The sequence below is a fragment of the Cucurbitaria berberidis genome (genome assembly GCF_010015615.1).
Source record: "Cucurbitaria berberidis CBS 394.84 unplaced genomic scaffold K460scaffold_3, whole genome shotgun sequence".
Classification (NCBI taxonomy): domain Eukaryota; kingdom Fungi; phylum Ascomycota; class Dothideomycetes; order Pleosporales; family Cucurbitariaceae; genus Cucurbitaria; species Cucurbitaria berberidis.
The window spans coordinates 4,244,456-4,261,441 of record NW_024468937.1 but is presented as its reverse complement, the minus strand read 5'-3'; the positions used below and the strand labels follow the sequence as shown (position 1 = coordinate 4,261,441).

At 52.8% G+C, this 16,986-nt stretch overlaps 7 protein-coding genes across 7 annotated transcripts; 1 reads left to right on the top strand and 6 right to left on the bottom strand.

The window, feature by feature from the left end:
- Window positions 1-658: 658 nt before the first annotated feature.
- Window positions 659-2,053, bottom strand: K460DRAFT_282767 (kinesin-like protein; the record flags this gene model as incomplete). Its single annotated transcript, XM_040928594.1, has 1 exon — window positions 659-2,053. The coding sequence occupies one exon, from the start codon at window positions 2,051-2,053 to the stop codon at window positions 659-661; it is 1,395 nt and encodes a 464-aa protein (XP_040788636.1).
- A 257-nt stretch (window positions 2,054-2,310) lies between these two features.
- On the bottom strand, window positions 2,311-3,456 carry K460DRAFT_406295 (beta-lactamase; the record flags this gene model as incomplete). Its single annotated transcript, XM_040936937.1, has 1 exon — window positions 2,311-3,456. The coding sequence occupies one exon, from the start codon at window positions 3,454-3,456 to the stop codon at window positions 2,311-2,313; it is 1,146 nt and encodes a 381-aa protein (XP_040788635.1).
- Window positions 3,457-3,905: 449 nt separating this feature from the next.
- On the bottom strand, window positions 3,906-5,571 carry K460DRAFT_366904 (glycoside hydrolase family 43 protein). Its single transcript, XM_040933474.1, has one exon. It carries the CDS (start codon window positions 5,385-5,387, stop codon window positions 4,185-4,187), a length of 1,203 nt encoding a protein of 400 aa, XP_040788634.1. The 5' UTR covers window positions 5,388-5,571; the 3' UTR covers window positions 3,906-4,184.
- Window positions 5,572-6,127: 556 nt separating this feature from the next.
- K460DRAFT_119468 (uncharacterized protein) lies at window positions 6,128-9,365 on the bottom strand. Its single transcript, XM_040926617.1, has 3 exons — window positions 6,790-9,365; window positions 6,419-6,742; window positions 6,128-6,365 (listed from the first exon to the last, which is right to left on the bottom strand). The coding sequence occupies exons 1-3, from the start codon at window positions 9,163-9,165 to the stop codon at window positions 6,291-6,293; spliced, it is 2,775 nt and encodes a 924-aa protein (XP_040788633.1). The 5' UTR covers window positions 9,166-9,365; the 3' UTR covers window positions 6,128-6,290.
- Window positions 9,366-9,883: 518 nt separating this feature from the next.
- Window positions 9,884-11,780, bottom strand: K460DRAFT_417223 (uncharacterized protein). Its single transcript, XM_040937859.1, has 3 exons — window positions 11,425-11,780; window positions 11,127-11,374; window positions 9,884-11,065 (listed from the first exon to the last, which is right to left on the bottom strand). Exons 1-3 carry the CDS (start codon window positions 11,474-11,476, stop codon window positions 10,127-10,129), a joined length of 1,239 nt encoding a protein of 412 aa, XP_040788632.1. The 5' UTR covers window positions 11,477-11,780; the 3' UTR covers window positions 9,884-10,126.
- Window positions 11,781-11,852: 72 nt separating this feature from the next.
- Window positions 11,853-15,775, top strand: K460DRAFT_395571 (uncharacterized protein; the record flags this gene model as incomplete). The annotated part of the gene is made up of 7 exons (XM_040936053.1): window positions 11,853-12,137; window positions 12,269-14,025; window positions 14,062-14,093; window positions 14,200-14,225; window positions 14,309-14,463; window positions 14,816-14,838; window positions 14,984-15,775. 7 exons carry the CDS (start codon window positions 11,853-11,855, stop codon window positions 15,523-15,525), a joined length of 2,820 nt encoding a protein of 939 aa, XP_040788631.1. The 3' UTR covers window positions 15,526-15,775.
- Window positions 15,776-16,223: 448 nt separating this feature from the next.
- K460DRAFT_355791 (uncharacterized protein) lies at window positions 16,224-16,851 on the bottom strand (the record flags this gene model as incomplete). Its single annotated transcript, XM_040931905.1, has 2 exons — window positions 16,224-16,628; window positions 16,849-16,851. The coding sequence occupies 2 exons, from the start codon at window positions 16,849-16,851 to the stop codon at window positions 16,224-16,226; spliced, it is 408 nt and encodes a 135-aa protein (XP_040788630.1).
- Window positions 16,852-16,986: the final 135 nt, after the last annotated feature.

Genomic DNA, 16,986 nt, shown 5'->3' with positions numbered 1-16,986 from the left:
TTGTTATTTTCGTGATCTGTTCGAGGACTCCAGGTGTGCAAATATCGACTGCCCCCTACAAGACAAGACTATGTAGAGATGCCCAGGCATGGTACATGCCTTCCAAGGTTGTTACCACGGAACTATGCCCCGTGCGTTGTGGCGCCGTGCTTAGTCAGCACACATTCACAGCCAGGTGCGCATCACCTGCCTAATCAGGCCTTCTCGTTCCCCACTCATACATGCATTGCAAGGTACAACGTGGACTCCAGCAGGCAACAAAGAAACATGGGCTTCGATATTGCGCGGCCGACAACTACCAAAGGCACGCCAGATGCATGTGGCTAAAGGATCGCCGTATGTGATCGGGGCCCAAGTCCGCATCTCCGATAATGAGAAGCACCTATCAAGCTCTGCGGGGTATATAAGCGGGTAGTATCAATGTGTAGTGTGCATCGGAAGCACGTGTATACACTAGGGCAAGCTGTCACAAGACTGACATTTAACGGTGAACAGCGACATGGGGCATGCCGCTTGTGCGGGTACAGTTCAAAAGCACAAAGTTAAGCGGTTTATAATTAGTATACTACCTGTAAGTCTATTCTATATGCGATGCTACTTGTTGAGAACATGCGAAACACACCATCGACACCTATAAAATCGACTCCACTTTGCATCTTCATTCACCGCCGGCCAATCCAACCAACCCTCCATACTTCAACGTATTCCTCGTAGCAGCCATCATGGCCTCTTCACTCGACACAGTCAATATCATAGCAGAACGAGACGGCTTTTCCTGGCTTGTGCCTCTGGCTTCAAAGTGACTGCGCAAAACCATCGTCAGCGGGCTCGCTCGATACGGAATACGAGACTGGTTCTGTGCTCGGGCACGGATGACCTCCTTCAACGCAAAGAGATCGGTGTTAATCTGGCGACCTTGCTTCTGCTCCTGCATTGTCTGTCTTGGTGCAGTGGAGGCTTGTTGGTTTTGGTCAAAGTACTCGGACCCCGCGAGGTCTACGAAGACGAATTTTCCGCCTAGACAGGCGTGGCGAGTCGTCGCAAAGCACGCAACAACTGCTTCTTCCGCGGCGACTAAGCGGTCTTGGTAGAGTTTCTTCTCTGCTTCGGCGGCGTCGATGCGCGTCTGGTTGGGAGGGCACTCTGGGTTCGGCATGTATGTGCCGTCAGAGTTGCGAATGAGGCTCGCCATCTGCTCTTCCAGATAAATATCCGTGGCGCGTTTGCCTACGGGTACGAGTTCAGACTCGCGCTCAATCACCGCATCACGCGCCTCTAACAAAGTCTTGTTCACGACTTCTAGCTCCACCACGGCGTGTGTGCGCGAGCTCTCCTCGTGCACTGACGACGACCCCGTTTTGCGCTTTGCCAGGCCGTCCAGGATCGTCGCACGTGTCTCCTCGAATGAAAAACATGGCTTCGCAGCAATGGGACGTACCCTTACTCTTCCGTTTTCAAGCATTTCAGTTTGCCCGCGAATGTGCGTGCGGCCATCAGGACCTTCGCGGACATGACATTCGGCGCCGTTGTTGAGCAGATCGTATGCGTATCTACCACGCACTTCGTACATCCGGACCGCAACGCCTAGCTCTTCTCCTCTGCTTTTCGAGTCTGCTTGCCGGTTCATGTCAAACTCAATGATGCGGTCCAGAGCGTGAAATACATCTCGTGCCGCCGCCAAACATAAGCCAAGCCGCTGGTCTCGCTCGTAGTCGTAGCCAATGATCGTGTGTGTCTTCCCACTGCCAGAGTGTCCGTAGGCGAAGAAATTGCAGGTTACCCCCTTCAAGATGTGGGCTAGTGTGGCCGCAACGACGTGTTCGTAGACAACGCTGTTGTCGTCAGCCGCTGTAAAGACGTGTGTGTAGGATGCTCCGCTCTTCCATGTCTCAGGCCGACCTGGGTTAGCACTCGAAGAAAAGGATACCGAGAGTTTCGAGTCCTGTTGTGTAGCGCTATGTTGGAGTTCGGTTCCGGGCAACTCGCTGGCTGGTAGTGGTCGCCAACGCACAAAGACTTGGAAAGGACCGGCAACTGGGTCTTGGACTGCCATTATCAAACACGGTACAGAATCGTTGTAGATTTTAGGTATGTTCAAAGACGGTCAGTTCAGTATAAAGAGTGCGCAAAATGTTGCTGCCTGAAGTTGCCTAGCCAACACGGGAAAAGCAGCTAATGAGTGGGTAACCCGCTTAGAGAGATCAGGAAGAGTAATAGGTAATAATTTGTTCTCAGAAGCACTTATTCCCTACTAGCTTGTCCAGTCAAAGCTGTACACGTGAATGCCGCCTGAGTAACCGTAAATCTCTTCTACTCGACGCCCAGCGCCTTATAAATAGCCCGTACATAGGCTCTACTCCTCTCACTTCCCATCACTGCAGTCTCCATCTTATTCATCATGTACGCAATCGTCACTTTGCGTTCCAAATCCATAATCACAATGCTTCCACCCCATCCACCCCACGCACAAACCCTGCCCTCGGGCAGCCAGTCCAGCAATGAATTGGGACCACTAAGCCCAAAGCCAATGCCAAAGCGAATAGTTTGGCCAAGGACCAGGTCAGGAGCATTCGATTGCTCTTTGAAGATGAGATCGATAGTCTTGGGCGAGAGGAGGTTTCCGCCGCCGAGGGATATTGGGGAGAGAATGTGTACAATGCCACGGGCGTTGGTGTGCCCGTTTGCGGCGCCGACTTCGCCTTTTCTCCACACCTCAGTGTTAGCCCTACTCGCATCCATGGAAGGGTTCATGAGACTCTTGAATGCAATAGAGGTAGGGTCTTTGAAACTGTCCGGGATTGTGGCGGGATCCATGGGCGGTGGTGGAACGATCTCCGCCACCCTGCCCAAATCCTCGTCCTTCGCACCGAGCTGGAAGTCAGCGTTAAGCGGCGTCGCCAACTCCTCGATGATGAATTGACTGAGCGATTTCCCGCTGACGCGACGCACTACTTCTCCAATGAGATGACCCATGGTCAAGCTGTGGTATCCAGATGCTGTGCCAGGCTCCCACCAAGGTGCTTGGGCAGCTAGCATCGCAGTCGATTTTCCCACGTCGCAAACGTCAGCGCCCGTCACGGGCTCTACCCATCCGCTCACGCCACTGGCATGGCTTAACAGATGTCTAATCTCAACGTTTTCTTTACCGTTTGCTGCAAATTCTGGCCAGTACTTCGAGACCTTCTCGTATGGGTCCAGTAAGCCGCGATCGATGCAGACAAGGGCAGCGAGACTAGTGACATTCTTAGAGGTCGACCAAACGTTCACAATGGTATCCTTTTCCCATGGTTGTGAATGGTCTGGTTTCGCGTAGCCGCCCCAGAGATCAACGACATCTTTGCCATCGATGTTGACGGCAATGGATGCTCCTAGCTCGGCTCCTTCATCTAGGTTGGATTGAAACAACTTCTCGACTTCTTTGAAGCGGTCTTCGGCGGTTCCTTGTACTTTTGCCATTGTATTTGTGAACGGTTGCGTGATGTGAAGGACGTGTGAGGCTGAGTAAGAGACTAGTCGTGATTTATGTCCCTCGGTCAACCCACAATCTGTTGAGTGCTCTATGAGCTTTATACTTTTTTCTTTTTTCTTCTCGCCCCATGTGGATGTCTGCCTAGTAAGGTACGCGGCATAACTAGTAGCACATTAAAGTGGAGAGCGGGAATGCCTATTGGCAGGTTTAACCGAATTCAGAAGTAGATCCGTTCCGTGTCATTACAAACGAGTAGTAGTTGTAAGCAGTACTCGGACGAAAACGCAGGAAAGATGCTACCTCCAAACCCCACCTCGCCATTAGTGGATGGGTAGTAGTTTGAACAGGCGACCAGCACTGTCTCACTTCTATCCGTTCCCCTAATTTCTCTTTAAGAACTGCGGAATCTGTCTTGAAAGCTAGCAATGAGGGTGGAGTAATGCAAAGCATCGAAGCAGCTGCACATGTCAAATTCCCTCGTATTGCATGCGTATGTGCAAAGTTGATGAGCTCTCAACTATAATAAGCGAGTCAGCATCGACCACATTGGAAAACGACCCAACAGATCAAGAAAGACAAGTCGCATGCTGATAAGCCCTAATGCAGGGCCTAAAAGCACTGACAAGTTAATAGCTCTGCTCATATAAGCTAGGGATCTGCAACGCGCAACGCGGTTCCATAATCAAACCGTCCTTCTGTTTCATTTGTAGACACTTTACTTGAGAAACTTACTAATAAACCCTTTCCCTTCCTTCACCAGATGCTTCACTTCGTGGGTCAAATTTGCGCTTCCACTACCTCCGCCTTGCTTTCCAGGTTCCAAGAACGCACCGCCACCTCCTCCATCGCCACCGCAATGCCCCTTGCCACCACAATCACCTCCTGGGCAGCCCTGGATGAAGTGGCTCACCTCACCACAGCAACGTCCACATTCTCCGCTGCCCATGAAAGGACCCCCCTGACCCCAGCCTACGCGCATGACGCGCGCCTTCCTTCCTTCCCACCCCGTCTTGGCATCCGTAGCATGGAAGACACCCCACACTTCCGGACCTGCTGGACCGTTGATGAGGACGAAGTTGCCATGTCCGGGGCCATACGGTGGACTATCATCTTTACTCGCCTGGAGCAGGGGATTGTTCGACTTTGCCCAACTCCTCAGGTCCAGAGGATGTCCACCAGTGTAATACAACACATTCATCTTGTACTCATGCGTCCAGCTTCCTGCACAACTATACACAAGGCCCATCCACTTTCCATCCGGCGAACACAAGAACTGCGGACCCTCATTGATCCCGCTTTTCCCCGAGAACTCGAATTGTAGGTCTGGCGTGCTTATACGGATGGGGTGCCCCGTACATTCGGTGGGGGAAACCATTTCGATGATGAAGATTTCTTGTCGCGATTCATCGGAGTGTGTTCCAAGGGGCCAGCCGGAGTATGCAAAAAGCATGGAGCCGTGGAGCGTGATGACGGTGCCATCGATGGCCCATTGGTCCTCTGGCAAGCCGGCTAGACGACCATGAAAGTTCCATTTACTAGGCTCTAGGGGGTTCTCTTCCGCTGGAGGCCCAGCCAGGACATACATGCGATGGGTGCGGTTGCCATGCTTTGGATCGTCGGCAGCGAAGTACACATACCACCGTCCATGGAGTGAATGTAGTTCTGGAGCCCACAGGTCGGCAGAGTAGGGCTGGTCTGGCGGTGGGCGCCAGATGACTTCTTTCTTGCACTTCTTTTCAAAATCGAAGAGGGAATCGGCAGACCATACCTCAATGTGTCCGCCGCAGGTAAACGTCATGTAGTAAGTTCCCTTGTCCCATAGCACATAAGGATCTGCACAGCTGCTGTCCGTAATTGTAAGAACCGAGTCGTTGTAGGGTGGCATTGCCATGTGCAATTGGCCTGGAAAGTCTGCCATGGTGTCTGCTCCTCGCTGTCTTTCCAGCCTCTCTTCCAACTGCCAAGTGCTGTTCCGCTTCTTGAGGCGCTTTCTTATCTTTTGTACCAGTTACAGATTTGAATTTCGTGAACGTGCTGATGGTGGCCGCAGTGGTTGTGGTCAATTGAGTCTCTGATCCTCTGAAACTGTGTGAGGGGTGAGGCTGTGGAGCATGTGGTGGTCACAGCCACAATTGCTCACGCGCCACGTCAGCCTTGGTTGTGACGTCATCGTGGGTCGGTCAGATTGCCGATACTGCCGTAAAAGGCCTTTTCTGGGGCAATTGGCTGCCGGGGCGGAGAGGCCAGCTTCGGTGGGGGAAGACGCAGGCCAAGCCACCTGCCCTACAAGTATGATTGATATTTTTACGCAATCTACAAGAATATCGAAAGCATTGTATGTGCGAAACATGAGTGCCATTGATTATCTCTATACCCTAATAGAACAGAGGATTCCATTCGTCATGATCTATGATGTCCGAACCCCATTACTATGCCATGTACAAGCCTCCATCCGCCTCGCAAATGTACTGCTGTCTGAAATGCCCATTTTATAGTCTAGGCTCATATCCATAACGAAGCGAACAAAAAAGGCGTGCCTTTGGTGGTGAACAGAAACTAGCGATAGATGGCAGTAACAGTACTTTCGTGTTATCTCCTGCTCGCACCCAGCATCAAGTCGGGAGAGTGAGGTATCCAAATAGGTATAAACGGTATACAAGCGTGGCTCGAGCTGCATTGCTCGTGAGATGATAGTCAAAAAAGTCGTCGCTAAAGAACGCCATGCCGTGTGCGACAGAATGCCGGTAACAGATAAAAAATTTAAGCCGGAGAAATGCTATATTGCTAAAAAGCAACGAATGGACGTGCAAGTTTGATAAGATTATAGTTCGGTCTTGAGCGTCTGGTCCGCGGTGAGTTCACCGGACTCGATACGATCAACGCGGAGGACGAGTTCCTGTTCAGCTTATTAGCATCCATAAACCTTCTTCTGAAGGCTCAAACACGTACCTTGAGCGCTCGAGCAGTCTTGAATGCCAGTGGAGGAATCCTTTCACGGCCCCCGCCTCTTATATCAACGGCCAGCATGCTTTGTCTACAGTCGTCCAAGACTTCGACAACTGGAATGGCGTGCTTCTTCAAGGCAGGATTTGAGAGCTGGTTGACAGCCGTGTATGTTCTGTTGCCGGTGTCCTCAACGGCTTGTGAGATGTCTTGAATGTGGTCGTAAATCTGCTGTTCATCGGCAGGCGTGGAGACGGGGTTTGATCGAATGAGATTAACGAGCGGCTGGATGCTCTGGACGAGAAGAGCGGTTTGATCTTCGAGGTAATTCTGTGCATGCGTTAGTGGCTAGTTTTGTTCACGCAGGGCGGACATACCTTGAACTCCATCATGCCGCTATCTTTCTGGTCGCTCATGCCGTTCATGGTTGCACTTTGGCGGTCGTAGCCACTGTAAGGCGAGCCGTAGGTGCTATAACCAGTAGTGTCACTGCTCCCTCCTCTGCTGCTGCGACTGCGATGATGCGTATACCCTGGACTGGCGCCATTGGTGTTGCCATTGACATTATGTGGCGCGAATGCATTGTGAGCGGAATAGACGGCGGGCTTTAGTGGCATTGGTCTGTCGTCGTCTTCATCCTCAAGATCTAGCTCGTTTTCTGGAGTCGGTCGTACTTTAACGTACTTGACCAGCTCCACAACGGCGGTGGACAAATGACTCGCTGCTGCATCCAACAAACTGACAGGTGATAGCCCGCTGGAGGTCGCATGATTCTTGGTAGCTGTGATGAGGTTGTTGGCGGTAGCACTAACGCGAGACTTGAGCTTTGCTTGTTGCTTCTCCGGGTTGGCTGTGATGTCGCCATTGATACTACTGCTCGGCGATTGCGCTTGTGAAAGGGGTGTACTGTCGATGTCCCCCGTGATGGCACGCACACACTTGACCACATGTCGCATGCTCTCAAGTGTCTGCTCTGATTGACCTCTTCGTGCAGTCTGTAGCAGCTCGTCGATGCTGAGCTGGAACTTGGTTACATGGACATCCTTGACAAGCCCATCAGGGGTATTGAAGTTGGGATCGCGAGCGTAGTTGGCAATGTCTGGTGATGCAAGAGAGGACAAGCCGATAGAGGATGCCTTGAGATTCCGCAACTGTGTCTTTGCCCGAGCATAACGGGACTTCCAATCCTTCAATTCAGTCTCCAGCAATGACACTTGAGTAGCCAACCGTTCCTCTTTTTCTACAGCGGCATCGCTGCGCGACGACAGCTCTTTCATCTCTTGTAGGAATATTGACGCATCTCTTCGAACCTCTTCTGTAACTTGTTGTTGCTCACTCAATTCACGCTCGAGGGCCTCACAACGCTGCCGCAACTCGCCACCGCCATTCTCGTAAGCCTGTTGGGGAGCTCGTGATTCGAGATCGGCAATTTGTGCACGCAAGCTCTTTTCCACGCCATCGTTCTCGCTGCGTAGCCTGTCTATGTCGGACCGAAGTGACGAGTTGAGATTCTCGGCTTGTTCTACCTTCTCCTCAAGGGAATAGCGCAGCTCGTCCCATTCCGCGCGTTCTGAAGCCGTGTTCCCGTCTCGTGTCTTATCGTTATTCTGAAGTCGTAGAAGCTCCTCATCTCGGTCTCGTAATTGACTTTCCAGGGAACCGAGCTTGCCCTGCAACTCTGAGACTTGTGCCTGCAGGTCCATGACCACTTTATCCTGCGCCATACTCATGCTCTTGGCGCTCTTGTTGGTTTGCCGTCTTGCGGCAGCGGCTTCTAGGTTGAATGCATCATCGTCATCTGCAGCACTATCATCGTCATCTTCCACCAATGTGCCCTTGTTTGGCACAATAGTGTTTTGCTGAAACGTTTTTGGGAGGGGGCGACCGAAAGAGTTCTCGTTGTTCGCGGATCCGGGCCGTAGCCCTCCTGGTGGGCCTGGTGGACCTCCCTGTGGAGGTGGTCCTCGATATCCTTGTGGACCTGGGGGTGGGCGCCCATTCATGCTGTTGGGCGTTCCTGTGCGGCTCGGCGGACCTCTGTTGCTTATTCGACTTGCAATACTGCCTGCTGGGCTCGCCGAGCGAGGGAACGGTTCACCACTAGTGAAACGGGGGAATCTCCTTTCGAGCTCGTAGAAGACATCGGTTGCGAGTTGGCGGAAGCGCTCTAGTGGCAGCGTGGATAGCTTTTGCCGGGCCTGGTTACGCTTGGGATGGAAATTGTTCTTGGGCAGCAAGTATTTTGGCGTGTCGTTCCCGGGCGCGCCTGGCCCTCCGCGCTTGCGGTCCTGCTCCCTACGTATTGACTCGTCGTATACGTCGGTGCTGAGCTCCTGGAACTGCACTGCCGAAAGCCTGGTCAACTTGTCCTTGGCCCTGCTCGGCCGCGGGTTCCCCTTCTCGTCATTTAGATATGGCCCCAGGTACGCCTTGAGCACCTTGAAATGCTCCGACAGTGTCTCCTCCAGAATCTGCATCTTCCTGCTGCTCATGCCCGCATCACTCATGCTCGAGGCGTAGAGACCCGTGCCGTCGCTCGATCGCCCTACTGAGCTCGGTGGTGAGGGGTTGCCGTTGCCTGCAGGGCGCATCCCATTGAGCATGCCTCCATCGGGGTTGCTGGGTCCGTAGGTGTTTGGTGGGAGGGTGGGCGAGTAGGGGTTGTCGCCGGCGATGTTCTGGTAGCGGGTGATGGGGGACCAGTCCTGGCTGGCGGTCGAGACAGGTGACAGGGTGCCATTGCGCGTGTTCATAGTGTGATGGGTGTGGGGTCGCGTTTCACCGCGCGAGATGCCGCTGTCTGCTGGCGATGTCGAGTGTAATGGAAGGTGGATAGCAAAGTTCAGTTTCGTCTGAAGGCTGCAGGTGAAGGTTCGAGGTGGCTGCTAGGCAATGGGGCTGCTGAAACCTTAGGCGTGGTGGAGGCGTGCGAGCACAGCAGGGAAGCGTATCGATATCGAAGAGAGCGTGGAGGCAGCACCGTCAGCGTCTAGCAAAAGAGCCCGCAGTGCAGCAGCGAAGAGAGCGACGGCGATTAGTGCAGCAGTGCTAAAAGGCTTTTTGCGGCTGCTGGAGCCAAATGTCGGTGATGCCCCTTTCAACAGCGGAGCGGCCTGGCTGGGGGAGCGTTGGTCTGGTGGAATCGAGCGCTAACTTAGCCGGGGGACGAATGACACAGGGCCAGCCGCCGCGTCCGAAGGCACAGAGATGTGGGCCGCGCAATTGAGGCTGCTCGAAACTGCGAGTCTGTTGGACGGGTAGCATGTGCAACGAGCGAGCTGTACCGGAGGCTCAGCAGCAAGCATAGTGGCAACTGTGGGTGTGTCTCACAGCAGCGGGCGCATCGTGTTGTTCTCCGCCCATGTTGGCAACGGCTACCCACCACCACCCCCTGCGAGCAGCACGGGTCTCGAGCCATGGCATGGAGCTTCGAGACCTTCCTGGGCGACGACGCGTAGGCAACAGGAAGATACGCGCAATGTCTCTGTCAAATTCATGGGGGTATATACAACGGACCTTGTAGTCAATGAATCATAGTAAACAGCCAGCATCGCACCTTCCCAGCGACCCAGAGGTACGCCACATGCGCCACAACGCCTATCGATTGTGCAAAGAGGACTTCAGCCTCATTATCGCACACAGCAAAGAGAACAAGTCCCGAAAAAAGACCAACATGACTATTTCCCACATGTTCATTCATACAAGTCAACACATCTAGCGCACCCTCTTAATCTTGGTAGGAGGCTGCTTTCTGCAATCGGGGCACAGCCAGTCGCCCACTGGCTCCTCCTTGATATTCACGCACTCCCAGTGGAACCACTGATACTGGCAATTGTCGTTGTCGCACGCCACCATGTCGCCGAAGCTGACGCGCTGGCAGAAGCAATACTTTGTGTCGTCCGACTCTTCCTCGTCTGCGTCACCACCTCCCACGCCCGACATGTCCTCGTCTTCTGTGCCAGCTTCACTTGCCACGCTCTCGTCATCCGCCGTAGTCGACGGCGACGCGCGTGACCCGCCTTTGCGACGCTTCTTGTTGACCCCAGGTTTGGCCGTGAGGGCGGCTTTGCGCAGCGGTTGCTGTGGTTTCGCCCTCTTCACGGTGAGTGCGTGTTTCTGCGGCCTAGGTCCCACGCTACCTGCGCGCGAGCCTGGAGTTGCTGGCTTCGGGGTCCCCGGCCCCGTCGAGCTTTGTCGCCCCAGGTTCGAGGGTGCTGCTGGGAGGGGCCCAATGTTGCCAGTCGGTCGACGACGTTTGCTATCGCTCCCGGCTGACATTTCGCGCATTTCGCGCTCCTGGCGAGCATTTGGCTGCGTAGCACTCTGCGCATTAGTGAGCCTTTGTTGATTCAACAACGCTTGGGTTTGCATATTCTGCAGCGACGGGTTCATCCTGGAATTGAGGTTTACGCTCGTCGCATTCGTAATACGTGCGATGGCGGCGGCTTGAGCGAGGTTTGGCGCGCCTCCACCATGGTTGCCCGATACTGGGAGCAGCGGTGTATTGGCGCCAGTGGTTGTCATCGACGATGGCGGCACCAGATTCCCAGGCGAGTCCCTTAGCAACGAGGGCATCTGAGCATCCGTGGGTATAGAGCCGTCGTTCTGCAAATCTCGGAGCTTAATGTCTAGTCGCTTGACGTGGCGGTCTAGCTGGTGGTACATGTGAGCAAAGTCGTGCGATCTCTTGACAAGGGAGCGCAAGGGAACGTACGAGTGCAGCAGCTTTTTCAACGAGCCCGACCTTCTCTTCCTGCAGTATTTGCGCCTTCTCGTAATTCGTTAATACGACCTTCGAGTATGAGTCTTCTTTCGGGTTCTCCACCAGGCTGCCATTCAGCTTGATGAACTTCTGCAGACTATTGTCACGCTGCGCTATGGCAGCGCGTAGTTCTTGTATTTGTGTGTCCTTGGCCTGCGCTTCTTCATAGAGATGTGTGATCTCGGCTGGCAGATTTGCAACTATTCGTGGTTAGCTTCAACCTGTGTCCATGAGGGCGTAGCGGCCATACCATCATGTATGAACTGCTCCAAGACCGTCGCGGCGTCTTCCGCAATAGCCATTGTGATGACTAGCACGGCCTCTTGAGTTCTTCGAAAGCTTCGCAATGTTGTTTAGGCGGGTAAAGAGTTGATGCGCCTATGAGCGCGCTCTTCACTTTGATGACTTCGATGGCGCTTCGATGGATTTTGGCGGTGCTATGGCACTGGTGAAGGTGTAGACAGCGCGCCTTGGTGAAGGAGGAACTACTCTGCACCGTAACAACAAGACTTTGCCGCACGACTTCCTGCTCTTGACTCTCACTAACACTCAACTATTGATATACCACCCTAAATCGCTCCGCTTGGTTAGGGAAATTGCTACGCGCAAACATATTAGGTGTCGAAGGTATCAGGCCGGACAAAGCGAGCTAGTTGCCCCTCACGTGCCTCGGCGAAAATGTTGAAAGCCTACCAATCAGAAGCGGACGACGATGTCACCTCGAACACCGCCAGCGAGCAAACGAGCAGTGAGAGCTACGACAAAGACGAAGACAACGACGACGAGTTTAATGGAAACGATAGCGGTGAGGAATACGGCAACGCGAACGTAGACAAGCAGCTCGAATTCCGCACAGACAAGGCGTGGTGGCAGCAGCCCGCCCGTCGCACTCGAAGTATTGCAAGGGTCGATTACCGTGAGAAGAAGAGTGAAACCCCACCGCAGCAACCACCACCGCCTAAAGTAAGTAGACATGTGCATCATGCCAGCGGATAGCCTAGGCGCCTTGAAGGGGCTTTGCCGTTACTAGCCATCCGTAAATGGATCGTTCCCTAAACCCCCAGCGATGAAACACAAGGACTGACGGGGCACAGGTCAGAACAACATCAACAGCCCAAAAGCCGACCCTGAAGAGGCTTGATCCCGCAACAGAGAGTTGCTGGGAGAAGCACGGGGTCGAGGAGCCGAGGCCACACTCATTTGTCGACACGTTCGTTCCGATTCAGGACGATATTAATCGCTGGACTTACGACGGGCCCCCGCCAGGGTTTGAAGAACCGACCACATTCACCCGACTGCTTCGAGGCGACCAAGCTCAAAAGAAGCGCGAGATGCGCGTTTCTGGCTATGGCCCCTCCAGTGGACCGGCTAACAACATCGTCGAAGAGTATCTATCCCCAAACGATGCCTATGTTGAAGACTTTCAAGGCTTCAAAGCCCTCTCTGATGCCGAAAAGCAAGAGGTAATCGCTCGAGAAGCTGAAGATTTCGGACTGGAGAGACCAAGAGGGTGGAACGTGTCTTTCCATTACAACCCGCATGTCGAATATCACCATTTTGGTAGCTCACATCCTATGAAACCATGGCGGTTGACGCTTACAAAACAGCTCGTTCTGTCGTATGGGCTTGAGTACACCATGGACCTGTATGAACCTAGACCAGCAAACTTTAACGAACTCGCCATCTTCCACGATCGCGACTACCTATCCTATCTCAGTAAAATCACGCCTCAGAACGCACAGCCAGAAGATCTTCAGTACATATCGTACGGCTTTGGCGGCGAATCGAACGATTGCCCAGTCTTCGATGGGCTTTGGAACTACGTCTCTCTCTACAGTGGCGCCTCTATGAGCGCGGCGTGGAACCTTTTAAACAAGCAGTCAGACATTGCAATCAACTGGTCTGGTGGTCTACATCACGCAAAGAAGAATCTCGCCTCGGGCTTCTGTTATGTCAATGACATCGTCATAGCTATCCAGCTCCTCCTCACCCAGCACCAACGCGTTCTTTACATCGACATCGATGTGCATCACGGGGATGGCGTCGAGCAGGCATTTGAATCAACGGATCGCGTCTTCACACTCTCGTACCACAAGTATGGCATTGATAAACACGGTTACCCCTTCTTCCCAGGCACAGGCAATATTAGCGAAATGGGCCCCTCAGACGCCGCCAACCGTGGAAAAGGCCACTGCTTGAACATACCGATCGATGACGGCATCGACGACGACCAGTACAAATGGCTTTTCAAAACCGTCACCGGCGCCGTCATCGACAAGTACAATCCGCAAGCCATTGTGTTGCAATCGGGCGCTGACTCACTTGGCGGCGACCGTCTCGGACGCTTCAATCTCAACATCAAGGCACATGGCTACTGTATCGAGACAGTCAAGGCCTTCGGGCGCCCAATCCTCCTCATTGGCGGCGGCGGCTACACGCCCCGCAACGTCGCGCGCACCTGGTGTCACGAGACGGCCGTGTGTGTAGGCGCAGAACTGCACGACGAGCTTCCCGCGCATATTCCCTACATTCAAGCCTTCCAAGGCGCCGATAACGGCGACGGCATCCTCTACCCTGACCTTCATAACACGAAGCGCCATGAGAATCTCAACTCGATGCCCAAGCTGCAGAAGCTGCTCGAACACGCAATGGAGAACTTGAGGTACCTAGAAGGCGCGCCAAGTGTCGTCGTGAATACCAAAGGCATTGGAGAGGAGGAGCTGATGCGGATCAGGGAGATGGTAGAGCAAGAGCTGGAAGACGAGGCTGAAGATAAACATTACCTTAGCGTGGAGAATAACAGAAGGCGGAGAGAGAGGAATGTTGGTGGGAGGGCTGAACGCGGTCTGAGGTAGATTGGCCACATGCCATCTCTTTTGTTATGCAGCTTGACTCGATATGTAACGCGAGGGGGAGCTTGTGGGTAATTATCTGGGGCAACACTAGATACTTTTCAGTTCTTGTTAGGCCTCTTGGGAAAGGGTTCTATTACTGGCGTTTTCAATGCCCACTTTTGCTACTGTAGGGGCAACTTTCCGTGGGTTTAGTTTTGTACGGTCACAAGAGTGGAGTGCACGGGTTGGATGGGTTCCTTTCGCGCCATAAGAGTGGAAGTTACCACTGATGTATTACAGTACGAAGCGCCCCTTATGTCCATTACAAAAGAGATTTACTCTATGCTTGTCTCGCACGTGACCGAGGTTGAGTATCTGGATGGGGTCGAAGCCGACGGTGAAGATTATCGTGCTGGTGATGGCAACACTATCGCCGAGCCGGATCAGACTCAAAGGTAAACAATCGGCTGTCGAGCTACGGTGACTTCAATTATGGGGAGGAGGCTGCAGGGAAGCGTTTGCTAAAGTTGGAGACGCACGAATGTGGTGGTCCAGTAGTACCTGTTGGCAAATAGGCGATCGCTGACCAAATGTTCGACGGGAATGCAACTATGCGCTGAAGAGGGCCGTTCCAAAATTTTGAGTTAATTAGACTGCCATCCAAGCCACTTTACAAAAAGTACGGAGATGTCCTTCACAATCGGAGCTAGGTCTCGGTAGAATTGTCAGCCTCGCCGACAGCCCGAACTAGAAACTTCTGCCAGACACACCGCCCAATTGTTCAACGAGCTAGAACAAAGTCCACAGTATAGTGGATCTCAAGCTAGCGCGTACGTCACGGACTAAAGTTACACCTGTTTCCTTCTCAACCTCTCTTCAAACGCTCATTACCTTCATCTTCAACATTCGTCTTTGAACCTATTCTTGCTATGTCGGACCCACTTACATACTCGTTTTACGGGACAACCATTCCAGCTCTTCGCAATGTCTGTGCCAGCGCTATTAGCACCTTAACCTCGGCCAAAGACGCCCGCTCAAAAGCCGCAGAAGGCACGCTGCCTTCGGACCAAGAAATCTTCGACTCCCAGATTGGTAACATGCTGCCTTTTCGCATGCAGCCAATCTTGCTCGCCAAGTTCCCTCTCGCGGCGCTGCAACATCTCCAATTGAACGGCTCAACCCCGATCCCGGCATTCGACCCTAATTTCTCCTCCCTCGACGATGTCATCGAATTCTTCAAGAAGGTCCAGGCCGTTTTCGACGCAGTTGACGCGGAGGCGTTCAACCAAAGCGCCGAGAAGAGTGTTGACATTCCTATGGAGAATATGGGCATTACGCTGCATATGACGGGAATGGCGGATTTTTTTCACGGCTTTGTGATACCGAACAGCTACTTCCATCTCAATGCCATGTACATGCTTTTGAGGAGCAAGGGATTCGGACTTGGGAAGGGCGTGTATGTGAACAGCTGGATGAGTGAGCAGCAGAAGAAGGATTGGGCACCATTGAGGGGTTGAATGCCGGGCGAACTGAGAGCCTCGCCCGTCAAAAGGGAAGTGTACTGAGACTAAAATAAACTCCCAAATGCTAGCCCAAATTACGCGCATGGGTCAGAGCTAGCTCGGATATACACTTTTCCATTGCATTGTGGACGGAAAGTGAAGTGGGAGTTAACACATCAAAAGAGTTTGTCACACATGGCTAATAATAAGTTTCCTACAGCCGCATCCAGAATGCTTTATTGAGCCAGTACATGCACAAATTAGTCTCATTCAACTCCTCGAATTTGCTACTAAGACAATTGCAGCAAACTGAAGCAAAACATTGCCCATCTTCCAACTTCAACGTTCGCCCTTTCCCCTACTGCGGAAGAAATGGCTGGACTGCCCCCAGCTTATTGACTGAGTCACATGTAATGCAATTATCTTCGCACTCAAAGTACCTTCACAGAACCTTTCGGACACAGAGTGCGGGTTCCTCTTGTCTAGGGTTCGGAGACATTCAAGAAGTTTCGTGTTACTTTAAGTGTATGTCTGAGTGCTTACATTCATTCTAGTACCTAGTGACTTTCCCTTTCGACCTAAACAATGAATAGGTATGTGGCCAAGCGCATGGTAACGCGTTGGGGCTACTGTTGCAGTTGCTATTGCCGTTGCACACTCTCTGATAGAAGTCCAGGACAAACGTCGTCGAGGTCTGACTTGCGTATGCGCCCTCATTCGTACGGTGCACAACTAGGCGGCAGAAGCTCCTTCGACCGCGCGGACAGGTTACAGTCAGCCATATGGCCAATCCAAGTCGCTTCATTGCCCTCCATAATGAAGCCAGCGTGACGGCGGACGAAACTGCGGCCACCATCTGCCCCAATCTGATGCTCGGCTACATAAGCAGTCTCGTGGCTGGCACTCGAGTGATTATTGATGCCATTGGTTATAGCAGAGTCCGGACCGGTCCAGATGTTGACGTTTGTATCAGTGTCCTCGAAGCGAGTAATACGGCAGTCGAGGAGGATCTCGACCCCAAGGTCTTTAGCACGTTGATAGAGGACTCCAACAAGCTGACCCTGTTTTAGAGCGCCACCAGAAGCTGATGGCCCAGGTAAAATGTGTTTCCATTGGTTCTAGTCGACGTTATTAGAATGGATAACGATACCAGCAAAATGACTTGTCACAGGGAAATCGCCAGGTTTCCGTGCTGCACTTGCCCTTTGCGTTCCTATTTCCCCCCGGCAAGCGTCGTTTCGCCTGGCGTATGCTCAGTTGCAATAGATTGAGACAATAGATGTTGGAGATAGAAAGCCTCTGTAGAGAGATGATTCAGGAGTCGGAAGCCTAGCGCACCATCTCGCCATGCGTCTGCTAAGGCAGCTTGTCTCTCAAGCACAAGGGTTGAAACACCTGTCAGAGCTAGCCCACAGGTGAGTAGAAGTCTGACTGGGCCGGCGCAGGCAATACTGACTGTGTATATATAAGCGTCTT

Bases quoted from the DNA above. Each gene is read 5' to 3' on its own strand.
- K460DRAFT_417223 (XM_040937859.1), bottom strand. From the start codon at position 11,476: ATGGCTATTGCGGAAGACGCCGCGACGGTCTTGGAGCAGTTCATACAT. The intron at 11,375-11,424 runs GTATGGCCGCTA...AACCACGAATAG, and splicing joins GGAGCAGTTCATACATGATG to TTGCAAATCTGCCAGCCGAG. The intron at 11,066-11,126 runs GTACGTTCCCTT...ATGTACCACCAG, and splicing joins TTGAAAAAGCTGCTGCACTC to CTAGACCGCCACGTCAAGCG.
- K460DRAFT_119468 (XM_040926617.1), bottom strand. From the start codon at position 9,165: ATGAACACGCGCAATGGCACCCTGTCACCTGTCTCGACCGCCAGCCAG. The intron at 6,743-6,789 runs GTATGTCCGCCC...ACGCATGCACAG, and splicing joins GCGGCATGATGGAGTTCAAG to AATTACCTCGAAGATCAAAC. The intron at 6,366-6,418 runs GTACGTGTTTGA...TAAGCTGAACAG, and splicing joins AGACTGCTCGAGCGCTCAAG to GAACTCGTCCTCCGCGTTGA.
- K460DRAFT_366904 (XM_040933474.1), bottom strand. From the start codon at position 5,387: ATGGCAGACTTTCCAGGCCAATTGCACATGGCAATGCCACCCTACAAC.